Source organism: Scomber japonicus, chromosome 1 (genome assembly GCF_027409825.1).
Source record: "Scomber japonicus isolate fScoJap1 chromosome 1, fScoJap1.pri, whole genome shotgun sequence".
Lineage (NCBI taxonomy): Eukaryota > Metazoa > Chordata > Actinopteri > Scombriformes > Scombridae > Scomber > Scomber japonicus.
Window position 1 is genome coordinate 35,235,584 of NC_070578.1, and position 17,033 is coordinate 35,252,616.

At 41.6% G+C, this 17,033-nt stretch overlaps 1 protein-coding gene across 1 annotated transcript in view; it reads left to right on the forward strand.

Moving 5' to 3' along the window:
* The window catches only part of otog (otogelin), a 75,507-nt gene that overhangs the window by 45,079 nt on the left and 13,395 nt on the right, over window positions 1-17,033 (forward strand). The window contains 16 exon segments of the mRNA XM_053323138.1: window positions 256-394; window positions 1,205-1,339; window positions 1,437-1,583; window positions 2,743-2,862; window positions 3,056-3,172; window positions 3,717-3,873; window positions 4,199-4,225; window positions 5,910-6,080; window positions 9,098-9,376; window positions 11,727-11,844; window positions 12,499-12,578; window positions 12,847-15,674; window positions 15,966-16,143; window positions 16,251-16,402; window positions 16,504-16,593; window positions 16,703-16,889. Of these exon segments, the coding sequence (XP_053179113.1) occupies window positions 256-394; window positions 1,205-1,339; window positions 1,437-1,583; window positions 2,743-2,862; window positions 3,056-3,172; window positions 3,717-3,873; window positions 4,199-4,225; window positions 5,910-6,080; window positions 9,098-9,376; window positions 11,727-11,844; window positions 12,499-12,578; window positions 12,847-15,674; window positions 15,966-16,143; window positions 16,251-16,402; window positions 16,504-16,593; window positions 16,703-16,889 (4,925 nt within the window).

Here is a 17,033-nt window from a genome sequence, read left to right on the forward strand (position 1 = left end):
CACTCTCCCAGTGATCTCAGTCTTTCTCCCATCCTTCCATTTCTTCTTCAAGCCATAGCCAGGGAAGAAGATGTAGATGACAGCCTAATAGTGCAATGAGCGGTGATTCAACCTTTGACAATTAACTGACCACTTTTCTGCCTGCTGTAAACCCGAGGCTCTCCACAAAAGGAGGCCATTAGACGTGGAAAACTGTCCTTGCACTAAGTGGGAACAAGTTGATGCTGAATCACTGATGCTTTGCTGTCTTTGTAGTGTTTGCCAACACGGGACGTTCCAGTGTGTGTTTCATCCCTGTCCATCCATGTGCACGGCTTACGGTGATCGCCACTACAGGACGTTTGATGGCCTCCTCTTTGACTACGTTGGTGCATGCAAAGTCTATCTTATAAAGGTACTGGGAATGTTTATTTGTAGTAAAAGCAAAACTGTGGTTTATCATACTACAGACAAAGAGAGTGAAGGGGATACAAACATCTAAAAAAAACATAGTTATAAATAGTGTATTCCATTTCTGTAAAGTCTGCTATATGCAATTTTTTCACAGCATTTTCTAGTTAGCATTGTCCTCTTGTCTCTCACAATGACAGCTTATAAAATGATTGTGGTAATAAAGTGTAGAGAAACATAACACACTGCAACCAATGCCTCTTGAGTTCTTTTAACTGGAAATTCTGGTATCTGTATTTTCCCTTCATTTTGGGTCTAAGTGACAAAAGGGAATGGACATTTTTGGAATTGGTCCTGAATTGAGTAAAGGCGCTGCAATGTGACCCCTAGGGGCAATTGCACCCATCAAAGTACATCCACCAGAAGTGCTTGTTTTTACCACTGACAGGCTCAGATTGTTATTATAAGTGTCTGACAATAAAAGTAAACACAGGAACGAGTTGCCTATAGTAGCAAATTTTAAATGCATTTCTACTCAAAATGACTGTGTGGACATACTGTGATTTTGGCCCCCATCACTTACATTTTAAGTGCATTATGAAGGGATCTTCTAATGGTCAATATGAACAGGAGGAATGATTACAGATAGGAAAGACAACCTGTAGTGTTCATATGGACACGTGACTGTTGTTTTAAGACACACTTGAAAAATTGTGAACCTATCCTTTAAGTCATATTAGATTCAGTGTCAACAGCAGTTCTCAGTGTTTCAGACTTCTGTAGTCCCTGTGAACATGTTTTCTCTCCTCCACAGTGCAGCGCTGATGTGATGCTCAGTGTAACAGCTGAGAACGTCGACTGTTTCGACAGCGGAGTCATCTGCAGGAAATCACTGCTGATCAACATAGGGAGATCCTTCATAGCATTCGATGATGACACCGGGAAGCCAGTAAGAGTCACTTTTCAATAGATTCTCTAAATTTGCTAAATAATCATACCAGCACCACATAATCCTTTAAAACTATCTCTCCTATTTCTCCATGCAGAACCCTTCCAGTGTAATTGACAGGAAGCAGAAGATGTTCATCTGGCCTGCTGGATACTTCACAGTGATTCATTTCCCCGAGGAAGACGTCACTGTCCTCTGGGACCGTAAGACCACCATTCACATCCAGGTTGGACCGCGCTGGCAGGTAGGATTATTGTTCACTGCCTTTATCTGACTGGACTGTGCAGGGGTGTAATGTTACGTTAAGGTTAACTGTTTTTTTGTGCTGTTTTTTTAAGCATGAAAGAAAAGTGTATACAATCAAAACTACCTGTCTCCCCTTGTGAAGAGGATGTATAATATTTGAAGTTTATCTTAAATGATCATCCTTGACATTGAAAACAGCAATTGACAAAACAATCTCAACTCAAGCTCCTCTTACACACTTGTATTGGAGCTTTTGACCAAATCTGTTCCTTATATTATCATAGAACTGTAGATGTTCAAACTTTACAATATTCTGAGCACATTGAAGACTTATACCACATTTTCACCTGCTATTATGAACATGCAATCTGTGTTGAGATCTCAGTCAGGTGTAATGTGATCTGTACACTGTGACTCGACTTGTCCTGTTAGTTAGAGCAAGTACGGAAAAAGCTGTAGTGAAGTCTTTCCTTATAAAAAATGAATGACACCAATCCACAGCATTGCTTTCACTGACATGGGAGACACCACATTTGTTAATGAGCCCACCATCCTCCTAGCTAATTTGCATATTGAAATCCAATCATAAATTGGGCACAACTGGGAAAAACTGGAACACATTTTAATACTAGGGGTAAATGCAAAGACCCATAAATCACATATTATTATCTAGATAATGTCTCCAGATACAGATCACATTTTGATAACAGCCGTAAATGAGACCTTATTGTCAACCCTGACTTAAAAGTTGAGCCTGTTGAACCCATAACTATATTTACTGATGAAGACCTTTATATGGTTGAAAGCTATGTGATAAGCAAGTAAGCAGATCTTGAGCTGAGACTGTTTGGTTTGATATTTAAAGTGATTTGATGTTTGCTTTTATGATGATGCTTTCACTGAAAATCTAAAGACGTGTTTCATTATTTCTTCCTTGCTTCCTCGATGTAATGCACTCAGTTCTGCCACTGCTGGTCAGATGTTGTATTTCAACAACACATAGACAAACACGGACCGTTGTACACATCTACTCTGTTCAAAGCAGAATAAGCACCAAACAGACATTTTAAGCAGATATAACATTTAGGATATTAAGAGGATATTGATGTATGTGAGAAAAGATCTGGCTGAAGTGGGATGTTGGTGATTTTTTTCAGGGGAAGCTAAGCGGACTGTGTGGGAACTTTGACCTGAAGACGGTGAATGAGATGCGGACACCCGACAACATCGACTCCCCAACTCCACAGGAGTTTGGAAACAGCTGGACTGCAACAGAGGTGAGCTACGCAACATCTGTATCATCATTATCAACCCTGAGAAGCCTTTTAATTAGTCAGTTATCTTAAAAAAACTGATCAGTGTTTTGTTATTGTTTGTTTTCAACACTTTCATCCTTTTATAATTCATTAAACAAGCCTTGACCCTTAATTTGCAATCATCGAACACATCTGTTTGTGTCTGTGTGCTCAGTGTGTGAACAGTCCAGATATCAGACACCCCTGCAGTCTCAGTCCTCTCAGAGAGCCTTTTGCAAAGAGGCAGTGTGCTGTGCTGCTCAGTGAAGTCTTCCAGGCCTGCCACCCAGTGGTGAGTAACGGTACTACAACACTGCTCAGTCCTGCAGCTTGTGTCAATCTTCTGATTTCAAACAGATTGTCTTTAAAGTTAATTAATTACATTTAACCAAATTTAACCCAGTTTGGTGGTGTTTGCACTTCATAAAGGACAATATTTTTTAGATAATTAATATTTTAGGTAAATGAAATGAGCCAATAGATACATAGATAATATCAAGAAAATAAATTAGATGGATTTTTGTTGATACTTTGAATGTTCTTTGTGATCTTCTGATTTCAAACAGATTGACTTTAAAGTTAATTAATTACTTTTAACCAAATTTAACTCAGTTTGGTGGTGTTTGCACTTCATAAAGGACAATAGTTTAACATAATTAATATTTTAGGTAAATTAAATGAGCCCATAGATAAATAGATAGATTGAAGTATTACTTTGAATGTTCTTTGTGACTCTTTCTTTTGACTCTTGAGGTTTGCATAAGAATAGAAGCTTTTATACTGAATGTATTTTTATTTTCAGTGAATGCTTAAAAATGTTTTTCTTTTTCTTTCAGGTGGATGTTACCTGGTTCTACATGAACTGCTTGGCAGACACGTGTGCCTGCAGCCGAGGAGGCGACTGTGAGTGTTTCTGCACCAGCGTGGGAGCGTACGCCCAGCGCTGCTGCCACCAGGGCGTTCCTGTCGACTGGCGCACCCCGTCTCTGTGTCGTAAGTCAGAACACAGGGAGTAAAAAACCTTCATTATTTCTATTTCAAGCATTATCCCAGAGATCAATATCTTTTTAGATAAATTGGTATCTCATTTTATGACTAATGAATTCTTGATGATGTCGTCTTATTTCCTGTCTTTCCTTTACTATATGTATTTCTTTTTCTTTTTTCTTTTTATATGACTTTTTTAAGTTGTGTGGAGGTCCACTGAATAAGAAAGTGGCATTTATTTGTCTTGCATATGAAGCATTTTGTAACATCTATGACTACTATTACTATTATTATTAACTGTCTTTCTTCATGTCTCTTCTTCTCTCTGCAGCCTATGACTGTGAATTCTACAACAAAGGTACAACATTTTCTACACTGACCTAAAAGCTACATCACACAAACACCTACATCATTATTTACTGAGCTTGATGTAGAAATGATGTGCACAACACTATCCAGGTTTCCAAGGTACTGATAAAATATCCTAAGTTGATCCTGAGTGTTGATGTGATGTCAGAGGGACTTTTTTTTAAAATAAAAACATTAACAGGATATTTTTCTTGCAAGCATGAATTAAAACCATCATGAGATACAGCACAGGTACAGATAATTTGAAGAACTTTAAATCATACATAAGACTTTATCATCTGTGATCAGTCAATGGGTTGTTATTGTTTACATTAGTTATTAGTATGAGTAGTTATAGGACTTAGTTATAAAGTTATAGGAGTGTGTTCACCTCCAAGTACGTCAGTTGGAGACATTTGGACTCACGTTTAGACTCATATTTCACAATACTGAAATTTAAAGGATGATACAAATGTTTTTACAAATTTAAGCTTACCTGTTTTTTTTGTTCTATCCCTCCAGCGAATGGTTTTGAATTAAAATGCATTATCTGGAAATTGTGTGGCATAGTGTGTCTTTTAAGTGCAGATTAACTTAACTATTCACTACCTCATGACAGACTCAGACGCATTATATTGAAGCGATTGAAGTGAAACTTTGAAACTCAATCCAGGCTTCTGAAGTCAAGACTCACATAAGACTGGAAAGCAGTACATCAATTCAAGTTTTAAAGAATAAATGAACTTCAGTCAGGAACACTCTAATCATAAATCAAACCATTTATTGCAAACAAATGGAAGTATAGTTTTACTTGGCACTGAAGACTCCACTCTAAGATGCTCCTTGGATTAGCTAGCAGCATGCTCAGCTAAAACAGGCAGCGCAATACAAAACCCCCTGCGGAGTGGGGCAAAGCAAGATATAAATTTCAGGTTGACCCTTGAGTCATGATGCCAGAAAGGTGGAGGTTGGGGTGGTGGAGGCAAGCTTTGCCAGCAGCAGCAGGAGCAGCATGAGCAACAGTTGGTGTAGTAAGATCAGTGTAGATGGGAGTCATATTTAATGCCGTGAGAATGGCTGTGATTGATGTTTGACTGATAAGGTATACTGATTCAATCAACGGCTGTCAGCTGATTACAGCTGGGGCGTTTGACTTCTGTGTCCTGCATGAACTCAAGCATTGCTTCATTTATATAGCATATACGTGTGTTCTTATACAAGTCTCACTTCCCCTTCTGTAACAACTTTAGATTTGCGGTCATCGTGCATCAGATGTATTACAAAACAAGCTTTCCCAAATCTTTCACAACTGACCAAGACACAAATTTTGCTTATACAACATAAAGCACATGACTGATGAGACATCCAGATAAGACAAAACAAGTTGATTATTGTTTAAAAAGGTCATAGATAATAAAATCGGTGATGAAACGAATGGCATGGATTAAATGTCTCAAGTTTTAAGAGTCTGCTAATTGATTTTCATATGATACGTGACATGGACGGAAACCAGTAGCTGCTTGTAATTCCAGGGAAAAAATACATCCAAAAGAATTCTGAACCGAGCAATATGGTTTGCACGATGCTCGGCTGTGATGTGAAGTATGTGTGATTTGTTGCATAATGAGTTAAAACTGCATCACTACTCTGTAATAATAAATCCCTGCTGTACTAACATGACCTCCTGTCTGCAGTTCTTGGTAAAGGCCCCTTCAGGCTGATCACCTTCAGGGATCGGACGTCGCTGTTGGCAGCAACCAGGTCCAGTGGCTCCGTTTTCGTGCAGAAGGGAAACCTCAGCACCGCAGCTGGCTTCCTCTCGCAGTTCATGATGACGCCGGGCCTCAGCAGAGCCCGACCTCACGGTGAGGTTGTTTTATTCAGACTGCAGGATTCAACTTCATTTACAGAGTGGGATTTATTTCAATGCAAAAATGGTCTCTGAGATTATTTTTTCCTTTCTGCAGCACTTTACCTCCTTCTCTCTGCAACCTTTTCCTACAATTTTGCTTTGGAAAACATTTCATTTGATGTTTTTCAGCTGCCAGAAGAAGTTTTATCTGATCATTCGATTATGTAAAAAAGTGCAAAAAATTGTCCATGAAAGCCTTTTTTTGTATATTTTGTAAATTTCACATTATTTTCATAAATAGGGGCACCTTAACATAACATAGGCACTGGGACTGGGAGAGTGAGGAGGGCCAATCTTTCTGCATAGCTGATCATAGTCTACTTTTAACAAAGGAAAGTTAAGAGAAAGATCGCTCTCTGCTTGCATTGGTGACAGGAATAGTAAGAAAAAGTTATGTTGAACCAAGAGTTTAAGATGTTCAACTTTCAATGTGTTCACTTCAAACTCCCAAAATTGAATCACTCCTGCTACAAAGTCCTCTTCAAAGTCCATGTTTCATCCTTTTTGATGTCTTTATTTTACAAGAATACGCAGCTAGACATCGAGCTGAATCACAACTTTTGATGCTGCTTGGTACTGCAACACCACATTCAAACACAACCTATGTAATGACGTAAATTGTGCTTTTACAAAGAGTTTGAAACACAGCCAGAGGAATTACTCCTCACGATGTCTGCTCCTGCATCACAGGAAGCTTTCATTCTCCTACATCAGGTTTAGTGTGTGTGTTTGTTTGTTTTTTAAGCTTATGTTTCATGAGGCTCCAGTTGAAAGCCCAGGGGGTCGGGGCTTAAGCATCAGTAAGCCTGTGCATTAAGGCACCATAGACAGTAAATGGCCTTGAAAGTTTGTAATCTAAATTCATCAATGTACCGACAGTAAGCTCTCTGTCTGACATCATTAACGCATCCTCTGGGATACCATGCAGCAACTGTACTGAAGAAAGATTTCATCAGTATTTCTTGATTGACAAGATCAGTAAAAAAAAAAAAAGTAATCATTCTTGTAGTAGTGATATTTCCCTTTATATGTATATTTATCAGAGATTAAAGTATTTCTGAGCTGTGAAGAATTTATTTACTCGATAAGGTCCACATGGAAACAAACACTAGATGCAACAGATAATTGAAAGTGCATATTTAAATGGAGCAGTGTGGAGGAATTTCCTCAAACAAGACCTTGGCAATCATGGAAAGGTCCCTGAAGTTGATGTCTGGGCTAGTGTGGGAACCCTGTGGTTAGTCGAGAGGCTTTATAGTTTTATTTTACACTCATTTAGTGTCACTGTAGAAAAAAATAAGTGTCTGCATTACTAATGCAGGATACAGTAGATCAGTGTAGTGAAAGGGAATGTCTGTAGTGGACTTTGGGAAAGTTTGATGGTTGTGTAGATACCGCAGTGATATGTTTTCCTGTCAGCAGAATACAGGAGGCTGCTGAGTGAAAAAGAGTCACACAAGAGTCAAAAGTATCTTGTCTCCCACACAACTTTGCTGTATTCCAGCTGGACTGTGAGAAATCAGTTTGTCTTTAACCACAAGTCATCATACCTTAATGACAAAATAGGCTGTTTCCTTCAAGTATCCAAGTGAAAGTTTCAAAAACGCTTAATATCAATGTTTTCTGATCTTCCACTTCCATGGAAAAGGTCTGGTTAAGGTTGGGCATTTAAAACCACTTCATTAAGGTTGAAGAAAGATTCAATATTGATTGGTATGAGATACGATGAGAAGTGTAGTCTCCAGTGTAAAACTCACGCACCATCTGACCTTCTCCCTGAGCACTGAGCATTTTAGTTGGTACGACAACATTACGCTTTTGTAATTGCAACCAAGAGAGGATACACATTATTCCCATCATTGCAAGAGGTCAGTTGAAGAAAACGTAATGTGGGGGATGTTTTAATTGATTTTTGGCCACTTGAAGGCAGTGAACAAAGCTAAAAACACCAATATGTCATCACCTTTAAGTTGTGATGGCAAATGTGTCAGGAAACAGTTGCCTATATAAATCCAGCAGACATGGAGTAACATTGGTTTGGTCTCAACCAACTCCTGAGAAAATGATCTGGTCCTTCAGCTGGTGGCTCTCCAGCTGGTCGTCAACTTTGTCTGTCTGCTGTTGTGTCCGTTGGTGCTACGCAGGTAATGCACAGCAAATTTATTCACTGACAACAGCTGCCTGCTGTGGCTTGAAAAAAGGCAGTGAGACTGAACCGAAATAGAAATAGCTGAAAGACACTAAAACCCTCCAAAGAGCTAAGGAGAACTGCAGTGCCAGGTGATAATAATCTTTGGGTTCATCACTGCAAATATTTATTTGATTTGGACCTCAGTAGTAAAGTGTATAATAAGGAATTTTTAAATGCCATCTTAGTAATGATGATTCCCATATTTCCATAATTGTAACAGAGCTACCATCCAAACATTTTTGTCCCATCGATTGTGTGTTGTAGAGGTCAGTCAATATTGATGTAATTGAAAAAAATTAAGTTCCAGGTCATTTCCACCTCATTGAATCATATAGTTGACTCACTCTGTTTCCTTCCTATTCGATGCTTTCTTTCTTTCTGCTCCTACTTAAAGTCAGCCTGCCGCCGTTCTCCTCTTCCACTGTTTCCTCTGCGTTTGACAGTGTTTGGAATGATTTGTGCGTCCCAGTGAAAACATTGATGGAGGAGATGGACGGTGGGGTACAGGGATCAGATTGCCAAATGCTAATATAGCAACCTGAGCTACAAATTGAGGTGAAGGCTGGTGAGCAAGCCAAGCCTGGGACAAGCTGGTCGGTTTAGTATGTCTGAGCTGCGATATCTGCTGCAATCTGGCTGCTTCTCAAAATTAATTTTAATGCACCATTTTCATTCAAATTAAATTAATCTGGGTACTCTGTGGGGTGTCCACTAATCCGAGGGTTGGTGCTTGGGTGAATGTTAATTAACTATGAATCATTTTGTTTTCATCTTCACAGACACATCACTGGTTTCCTTTGAGGCCGCAGACAGACCCAACTACTTCCTGTATGCAAGCCCCAGTGGTCAGGTCAGGCTGGCCAAGTGGGAGGAGAGTGAGGCATTCTGGGACGGGGCAACCTTCGTGCTCCACAAGGACACCTGGATTCCCGGCTTCGACTCACTGGAGTCTTACACCAAGCCCGGCTTCTTCATGCATGCCACCCTGCCTCGCCTCCACCTGCTCAAATACAGACACAGCGACGGCTTCCGCAAAGCCACTCTGTTCAGACTGACAGGTCAGCAACACTGATATGACCCATGTGCAGTAAACACATCACACACTGGTGTTACTGCCCTCACACTGAAAGACGCACTGTGTCTCCAGCAGTGAAAGCAACAGAAAGATTGTTTTGCAATGATGGTGGGACGGCGAGAGATTAAAAGTGGATTTTAATCAACTTTGAAATTTACTGAAAACTTTCAGCCTTTCCCAATGTCTTTTTATTTAGCCTCATGGGAACTTATGCAGAAATATTTGTGCAATTGCTCAGACTAACACTTAGATGATTCAGAAGAAAAATGAGGCCAAAAAAAGCATTAGAATATCACTTAATCACAAAATAAAGATTGTGTGATTTAAGAGAAAAGAGGGAGGAAAATTCATGTGACTTGGATCTTATTTTTATAGTTTTTTTCCTCCATTCCCATCAGTAATCATGAGTCAGATCATCAGGTTAATAGCTAAGAGATATCATCATTTAGCTAAAACTGTGGCATAGTTAGCGTGTTACAACAACCTCTAACCTCAGTTATTACACTTTTACACTATTAGATTTTTCTCTTGCATTTCTCATTAAAAGAAGTCATACATTTGTTAAAGCCAAGTCAATTTTTTATTTATATACTCTAATCCAATATCAAAAATCACAAACTTGCCTCAGAGGCCTTTACCGTCTGCACTGCAGCACACAACACCCTCTATGCTGAGACCCTCAATTTGAATAAGAAGGGTTCCCTAAAAACTTCCTTTAACAGGGAAAAGAAGGGAAGAAACCTCAGACATGCAATAGATTTCATTTGTCCAGATTAGACTAGAGAGCAGAATTACAGTATGGATGTTAGATAGCATACATACATGTACAAGTTATCATTAAAGGGGAGCTATTATGTTTATTTTCAGTCATATATGTAATAGTACAATATTGAATGTGCATGATTGAAAGTGTAAAATAATGAAGTAAGTATTAGAGACAGAGGCTGAACTGAGAGGCTTCATGAAGGGCCAGTATGAGATAAATAAGTCGGGTTTTTTTACTGTAAATCATGCAAAGCTACTCTTATGGTTACCCAGAATAAAAATATAGAGCTGGAAATTAGTACAACTTTTTTTTCTTTGATAAACTCAATGTTCATCTGTAACACCGTTTATCAAAGCAGGAGAGCTGAAGTAAAGCTGCAGTTTTACTTGATGAGAATTGAGATATTGTCATTAAAAAGGCATGTTGAAGCATTTCCACGTTTTTGCGGTTTAACACTATATTTTTAACCTCACTCAGCCATCAATGAGTATCCAGGAGGTTCAGCTGGTCGTCAGCGCTGCTCTGTAGGGTCAGAGGTCAGCATTTGTCTGCCTGCATACTCAGCTCAGAGAGCAGCTTGGTTGATCACTGCTGCTAAAAATACAGCAGCATTTGTTTTAGTTGATGGAAAAGGCGGCGCAGCGAATAGCAGATTGAATTTCCTGCTGACAGCAGTGAATGCTGTTCACGTTCAGAGCAGGAGACTGGATACGTTAGACAAACACTAATGGCTTTCTAAATTCATCACATTACTGGTCTATGAAAACATTTATGGACCATTTTTAGCCAGTCCATATTTGTAATGTTATACACTTGTTGTGTAACCACATCAAGTTTTTCTGCCATCAAAGTGATTTTTCTGCTTACTGTCTGAGCAGTTTCATGAGGTGTATAATAAGTGTTGACAATGCTGTAACCCACAATACAAATCCATCCAAGTATCCAAAGTTTCCAAAGATACCAGATATTTAAGGGTGAATAAAGGTGAAATGTGGATAAATTGATGAATGTAACAGAACAGTTTCCATTTGAATGTATTAATACAACCATTAAAACTTTATGAGAAGTTTGGATTCACCTATTTAATCAATCAATTAATCATTCAGTCAGTCTTTATAATTGCCAAATCACATCAAAAGTTATCTCAAGGTTCTTTTCACATAGAGTAGGTCTTGGATGTACTCTTTAATTCAACTTTAACCCAATATTTCCCCATGAGCAGCACTTGGTGACACCAGCAAGGGAAAACTCCCTGGCCAGAACCAGGCTCTGGGTGGGCCACCCTCTGCTGTGACTGACTGGGGTTGAGAGAGAAAGAAGGAATGAGAGAGAGTATGTGCTAGAGAGAGAGAGAGGAGAGGGAGATCAGATTACTGAGATCAGATAAAATACGTAACATATATTTCAGTATCATGTGGTATTATGCTTCTTGGTGCAGCGCAGTAACAAATAGATAGACCTGGTTCTGAGAGATTAGAGTTTTATACCAAACTCAATTCCAATACAATGTCGTGGTCTCGTGATCTTGAAGCAAAAGTGTCAGATATTTATGTGATTTCTTTATCAGGCCCCAGCCCAGACACGCCGCCGGGTCCTCGCTGTCAGTGGAGATACGACTCCTGCATCACCCCCTGCTTCAAGACCTGCAGCGACCCGTCAGCTGAGGCCTGCGTCGCTATCCCACAGTGAGACCTTTGACCTCAATCTAATATCTTAACACAGCTCCAACAGTTAATAGAAAGCTACTCTCTACTGCACATGGAGGAATACATCAAGCTTGCACTGACCTTAAACTAAACATCAGAGTACATCCACCTCTTATCTGATGGATTCTTTGAGAGAACAGTCTGCAGAAACTGTAACCATTTTTTTATTTATTTAAAATGAGAAGTGCATCCCAGAATCTCCTCACCTTTTAAAAACAGTGTTTGTTTCATTATATAGATCAGAATGATTAGTTTCAGTAATCAACACTGTATTGCATTTCCTTAAAATCTTGACTACCATTATACATTTTACTGTTTTCTCTTCTCTCTCTCTCTCTTCCATAAATCTGATACAATCTCAAAATGTTCCATATTGCACCATATTATTATGGACACATTTATTAATCAAACAGATGATTGGTGTCAAATTTAGTGAACAGGAAACACTAAAAAGACGTGTAGCTGATGTCTTCATGACCTGACAGAAGGAATGACATCTGCTGTATTGTTTCAGTGGATATTACAAGCTCAGACTAACAGAATGATGCTAATGGTAGATTAAGACTATACATCAAGTTTGACAGTTTTAATTAGATCTTTTCTCTTCATAGCTGTTTGTTGCTCTCTGTGCAGAGTTGAGGGCTGCCTTCCTGTCTGCCCGCCACACATGGTCCTGGATGAGGTCACCCGTCGGTGTGTCTATGTTGAAGACTGTGAGTGTCTCCTGACTGATTTCAGATTAAACAAAGACAAATTTAACAACCTTCTTTTTGTTTTTGATGTTATTACTTATGCAGAATACGACAAAGCTGCAACATGAAGACAAATGCTCAGTGAACAAAATCCCAGGCGATCATTATGTGAAGTCATTTAACTGTATTTTAGGAGTAATTGTGGGATTTTCTGTGATATTTTTAACTATGGCAATCATAGCATCCCTCTCTCTTCTCTAACACAGTTTTTTTTTTTTTTTGGGTTTAGGCATTAAGGTTCCAGTTGTCACAAAGCCTGTAACACCGTCCAGTCCTCAGCTTACATCTGCAGCTGTCACCTCTGCAATCATCACAAGCCCTGCTGCCTCCACCACGCCTCCCAGCACCACCATCACCACCATCACATCATCTACCCCTCCACACACGGCTCCCACCACTCAAATCACCACCATTGTTCCTGCTGTGAGCACACAGACAACCTCATCTGAGGCACCACCCGCCCCAGATGAGACAACCCAACCAGCCACCACTTCTTCTTCTGCAGCTCCTGAACTCTCCACAACAGCAGCACCCCCACTTCCTCCAACAGCACCCCCTGCTGTCAGACCAGAGGTAGTGGAGCCGCTGTCTACAGTAAAAGTGACTGAAGGCCATCCCACAGATGTAACAAGCGCAACAGATTGGACAGTCAGCCCGTTCAGCCCCAGCACGTCCAAGACGAGCAGTGCTCCCTTTGCCGTCACGGCTCTATTCTGGCTCATCTCGTCCACCAGGCCCACTGAACCCCCAAAGCCACTCTTCACCACCACAGGAACCACCCTGCAGCCATCTACCACCACAGCACCAACCACAAGCTCCACTGAGGGGTCAACCACCATCATCACCTCTCCCCATGCGGTTGTGCACCCAACTGATGAGACAACAAAGGCCACAACACCTTCAGCCGTAGTTACTCCGATTGTAACTGTTTCTAGTCCAGGCCCATCTGAGGTCTCAGAGACTTCAACAGTTACAGAAAGGACTACTGTTCCCAGGACAACCACAACCACGGTGTACACAGACACCAGCACAAAGCCTGTAACAGTGGAGAGAGTTCCTCCAACAACAACTACGCCCATCCCACCTGGTTTACCAAGCACATCCTCCACAACCACTTCCCCTCCCCTGACCTCACCTCTTGTTGAAACAGGACCTGTAACTCTGTCAACAGTCTCTTCAGCAAAGACCACAGAATCAGTCACACCAGTCGCACCTTTCACTACCAGTAAAACAACATCTTACATGAGTCCAGAGACAACAATACCACCTGTTGCTGTGGTAACCACAGAGAGGATTGTTCACACCAGCCCTACTGAACTGACAACCTCCAAAACGGCTCCTGAGTTACCAACATCAACCCCAGTCCATGTTGCACTGACTACAACTGCACCGCCTGCTACCTCAGCTACTACAGACTGGCAAACATCGACAAAGAAAGTAACCGTACCTGAATCCACTGCGTCCGAAATACCTACAGTTACCACAACAACAGCTGCACCTCCACCTCTGAAGATTACAGACACTACAACACTTCCTACTGTTTCCACCTCCACAACCTCTACTGAGAGGACCTCCTGGTCTACTGCCATCCCAACAACAGCCAGAACCACTGAGACCACAACCTCAAGACCTCCAGAGATTTCAGAAACCTCCCCAGGACCTTCTACTACAACAAAACCAGCTGTACCACCAGTGTCCCGTACAGAAACTACTACTGTACCACTGTCACCAACAGTAGAGAGCTCCACCCATCCTGTATCTACCACACAGACCTCCGAGCCATGGCGACCACCCCACTGGGAGACCTCCTCCACCCCAGTCTATAGCCCCACAGCAAAGACTACACCAGAGGTCACCTCTGAAACTGTTGTCCCTGTGGTCAGTTCTACTAAACCTACTGAAGCGCCTCAACCTCCAACAACAACAAAGCCAGTCATCACCTTGGCCACATCAGCTGCTGCCACAACCACCGCTGCCACAACTACAGCACCTCATGAAATCTCTTCTACCACCACAGCCACCACAACCATAAAAGTGGTTACACCCCAGCCTCCACTGGTGCCTGGTGCTCCTGAGACACCATTCACCACAATCCCTACAAGCCCTCCACCCAGTGATGTCACCACCACACATAGACCTGTCACCGTACAGCCAATCACAGAGACGATACACCCAGTAACAGGCAGAGTGGAAGTGTCAGCAACAACAGCTACAACCACACCACCTCCATCTTGGTCTCCGCTACACACAACTACTTCTGCTGCAACTCCAAGGCAGACGACTTTTGGAGAAAAAGTCACCACACGGCTGGTGTCGACTGCAAGAGCTACATCCACACCAACGACTACAACCACCACAAGGACGACCACGCTCAGGATGACACCCAGAGTTCCTGTCACAACAAGAGTCACTCCCAGACTCACGTCGACTGGGAGGTCAACCATCCGGCCTGTCACGGCAAGGGTAACCATAGGAACTAGACCCACAACAGTAACTGTTAGATCAACCACTCTCGGATCACCAACTGTCACGCCAAGCCCCAACACAACAACTGTGTCAGAAGTCCCATCTACAACCGTTGCAACATCTGTTGAGCCGGTCACTACAGTGAGCACGACAGAGCGTGCCGAGACAACCACTACAGCTCCCGGCACAGCAACCACAACCGCCTCAGATCGAGTGCCTGTTCCCACTCTGACAACAGTCACGGTATCTACAGCTGTGCCCACAATGTCCACTAGTGAGTCTACAACTTCTGAGAAAGCCATGACGACCAATGAGACTGAGGCATCACCATCACCATCCACATCCCAACCAGTGACTACTCTGCCTGATGTGCTGACCTCCTCCCAGCAGCCTGATATCCTTACTCCCACTACAACTTCACTCCCAGCAGCCACATCAGTCCAAACTACCACTCTGGACACAAGGGATCATACCAGTCCAGCAGCAACGACGCCTCCTGTACCAATGTCTCCTTACACACCATTGGAAACGACCAAATACACAACAGAGGGCACAACACCCATGGCTGTATCACCAACAAGGATGTGCACTGTGGGTTCTGTTACTTTACGTCTTACTTTTAATCTTATAATTCATAATGAATCACAGGACAGCTCCATAATATAAGAATATTTCCAATTTCAGTTTCCTGTCCATTTGTGAACTTAAAAAGTCACAAGGACACAAGGATGCTCTGAAAGCTAAAATGAAAAAGTTTTAATCAAGCATTAGGGTAGCAGACATATTTATTTATACCATGTCCTCCTTACGATTAACCTCTGTGCTTTATTTTTCATTTTTGTGACTTCTGCTTTTTCAGTTTTTTATTAATTTTCCCTCCAGCCTCCCTATGCAGAGATTGTTGATGAGTGCACCAAGTACATCTGCGTCAACCACCAGCTCGTCCTGTTCAACAAATCCCAAAGCTGCCCCTTCAACCTCGAACCGCCTAATTGTGGCCTGCTCGGCTTTGCCATACTCGTCAATGGAGACAAGTGCTGCCCTCAGTGGGACTGTCCATGTGAGGAAAACACAGAGACGTTTTAATTATATTCTTTGTATTTGTTTATAATCAGGTGCCAATTAAGATTAGAGAAAACTCATCGTCATCTCTCCTGTATGCTGCAGGTCGCTGCTCAGTGTTTCCAGACCTGAATGTGATCACATTTGATGGGAACAGTGTTGCCATCTACAAAGCTGCCTCTTACATAGTGACCCAGTTGCCCAATGAGACCGTCAGTGTCCTGGTCCAGGAGTGTCCTGCCGACTCTGAGTCACTAGTGAGTCAATATCACACTCACAGGGGTTCTTGAAGTGAGATTTGAGTGCAAGTCACTGATTTTGTTTGTGAATTCACCTGATTTTCTTTCCCTTTGAGAAGCTCCTCTGGAATTTCACCAACCTGTGTCTGGTGGCGCTCAACATCACCCACAAATCCAATCACATCATCATCAACAGGCTGCAGAGGAGGGTAGGCAAGATTTTTACTTTATATGTTACCTGTTGCATGAGCACATTAGAGCTCGACTATTTATAAAACATATCTCATACTGTTCACTTTTCTTCTCCTTTTTGTCCAGCTCTATGTCAACTCACGCTACGCCAAGCCTCGATTCAAAAAGTTTGGCTTTGAGATCTACGACACTGGCAACATGTACCTGATCCGCACCCCGGCAGGTCTCAAGTTGCAGTGGTACCACAGCACGGGAATGATGGTGATCGACACTGAGAACTCCGGCAACAAACTTCCCACCAAGGGCCTCTGTGGTATGAATAGTCTTATCGTCCTGGACTGGTTATTTGTTGTATTTGCATTGTGGATACTTCTTAATGGGCTGATCACACCGAGATGAAAGATGCAACAAGTGTAAAATTGTTGTTTCCCCAAGGTTTGATCATTTGAAAAGGGAG